At 35.9% G+C, this 1,767-nt stretch overlaps 1 protein-coding gene across 2 annotated transcripts in view; it reads right to left on the reverse strand.

Annotated features, from left to right (window-relative positions):
• LOC118733912 (histone deacetylase 6) overlaps nucleotides 1-1,767 on the reverse strand; it is an 8,494-nt gene that overhangs the window by 5,394 nt on the left and 1,333 nt on the right. For both annotated transcript variants that reach the window (XM_036463540.1, XM_036463541.1), the window contains exons 2-3: nucleotides 939-1,124; nucleotides 752-882 (exon numbers count right to left, since the gene is read on the reverse strand). In XM_036463540.1, coding sequence (XP_036319433.1) covers nucleotides 752-882; nucleotides 939-1,124 — 317 coding nt within the window. The remainder of the gene's footprint in view (nucleotides 1-751; nucleotides 883-938; nucleotides 1,125-1,767) is intronic.

Below are 1,767 nucleotides of genomic sequence, written 5' to 3' on the forward strand. Positions count from 1 at the left end.
CCGGCCCGTGCCCATCTCTAATACTGATATGATCTAAAATGTATGCAATTATGTACGTAATAGTTGTGTTTAATGAGCTGTTCTAGGTTACGTCAGGTTAAGATATATCACCAAATTGTGTTACATGAAGATTTTTCTTGCTCTAACTAGTTCTACTTGTTGTTTCATGAGCCTGCACTCAATGGAACCAGAGGAACTTAAAGGACAACTTTCTGCACCAGCATTTTTTGATGGAGTAACTTAGAGCAAGCTAACACACATTTTACAATTACGAGTTCTCTAGAAATCAACTGTTCAGATCGGAGTTTCTCTAACACACACGATTGAGAGAATACAAAGGTTGCGCCGATCTCGGACCGCTATTCCTTTCTTAACGAATTTGACAGAATCGTTATTTGCATGACGTCACACTTGTGTAACTTGTTTACGTTTTCCTTGCAACATTTTTTCTTCTTCTTCCATTCTTGCTCACGTTTTGGCATTTCTCTCTCGCAATTGCACCAGTGTGACGTCACACAAAAGTTATTCTCAAAAATCCTCTCTGATCGGCGCAATCTTGTATTCTATCATTCTTGTCTAACACACACATCTGCTCTATTCTGCTCTAACTTGATCTGCTCTGCTCTTTTTTTAGTCTCATTAAACACAACTAATATGTAAGTGCATGCACGCCAATAAATAAGGATTTTTTGTTAATTCCCAATCTGACGAAGCTAAACACAAATATTTAGATATTTTCAATCAAACTTACCTCTCCAGTACTCGAACGAATCGTTCTGGCCTTTCTGGGTGATTATCATCCCAAAGGCAGCGATGCTGTGCCATAGATTCATCGTAAACAATGCCAGTTGGCATTTGTACAATTGATTTAGCGCTTACAGCCTAGAAATACGATATATTAGCAGTTAGTAAACCAATCAACATAAATAACAGTTTACATTTTGGAAAATATCTTTCACAACTTGATCCTGTTGGTTTTGCTCTTCCATTTTAAGTAATTTTGCTTTGCGTTTAGCTTCAAGTAGCGCTGCGCTCGGCTTGCTAGCTGTGACTGCAGATTTGACCATTGCACGAGTTTGTATTTTAGCTTTTTGCGCACCACGACGAGTAACGATGGGAGAGCTCTGTATATTAGTGTTATAAGAGATTAAAAAAAGATAATAAGAAAAAGCTTGCTGATTAGTATCAGTAATATGTACAGATGTATGTATGTATGTATGTATCCTATGTAAATTAACACCCATACCAGACAATTAGGACTAACGTAAAATATGTAAAATGCACAAAGAAAATAAAAATTTAAAACAATAGGTGTTGACTGGGTGCCGTGATTTTATATACTGCGCTCTACAACAATTCATCATTGCAGTGTCGCCTAATATTATTTCCGGTTTCTCGAACAAAAACCAAATAAGCGCAAAGCTAATGTCGTGGGTGTAAACAATTGGGTGGTTCACAAGGTGTCGTACTTGTCGTATTGCTGTATGTTGTAAAGTTTTTAACGGCTAAATAAATGTTTAGAGGACTTGAAATCACCACCAACTATTTTTTAATTGTGTGGAATTTCATAATACAACTTTGATGTTATCTTGCGAATTCCTTAAATATAGATTTCGCCGTTTAAAGTTTATGACATACAACAGTACGACAGTATACAACACCTTGTGAACTCCCTAAATTAGTTTATTTTTATTTTTATACATTTAGTATAGTTTTAAACCCAACATACAATAGATGAGTTATTTTGAATTGTACCACAAACCAGTC

The sequence above is a fragment of the Rhagoletis pomonella genome, unplaced genomic scaffold (genome assembly GCF_013731165.1).
Source record: "Rhagoletis pomonella isolate Grant_MI unplaced genomic scaffold, Rhpom_1.0 Rhpom_scaffold_00002, whole genome shotgun sequence".
NCBI lineage: Eukaryota > Metazoa > Arthropoda > Insecta > Diptera > Tephritidae > Rhagoletis > Rhagoletis pomonella.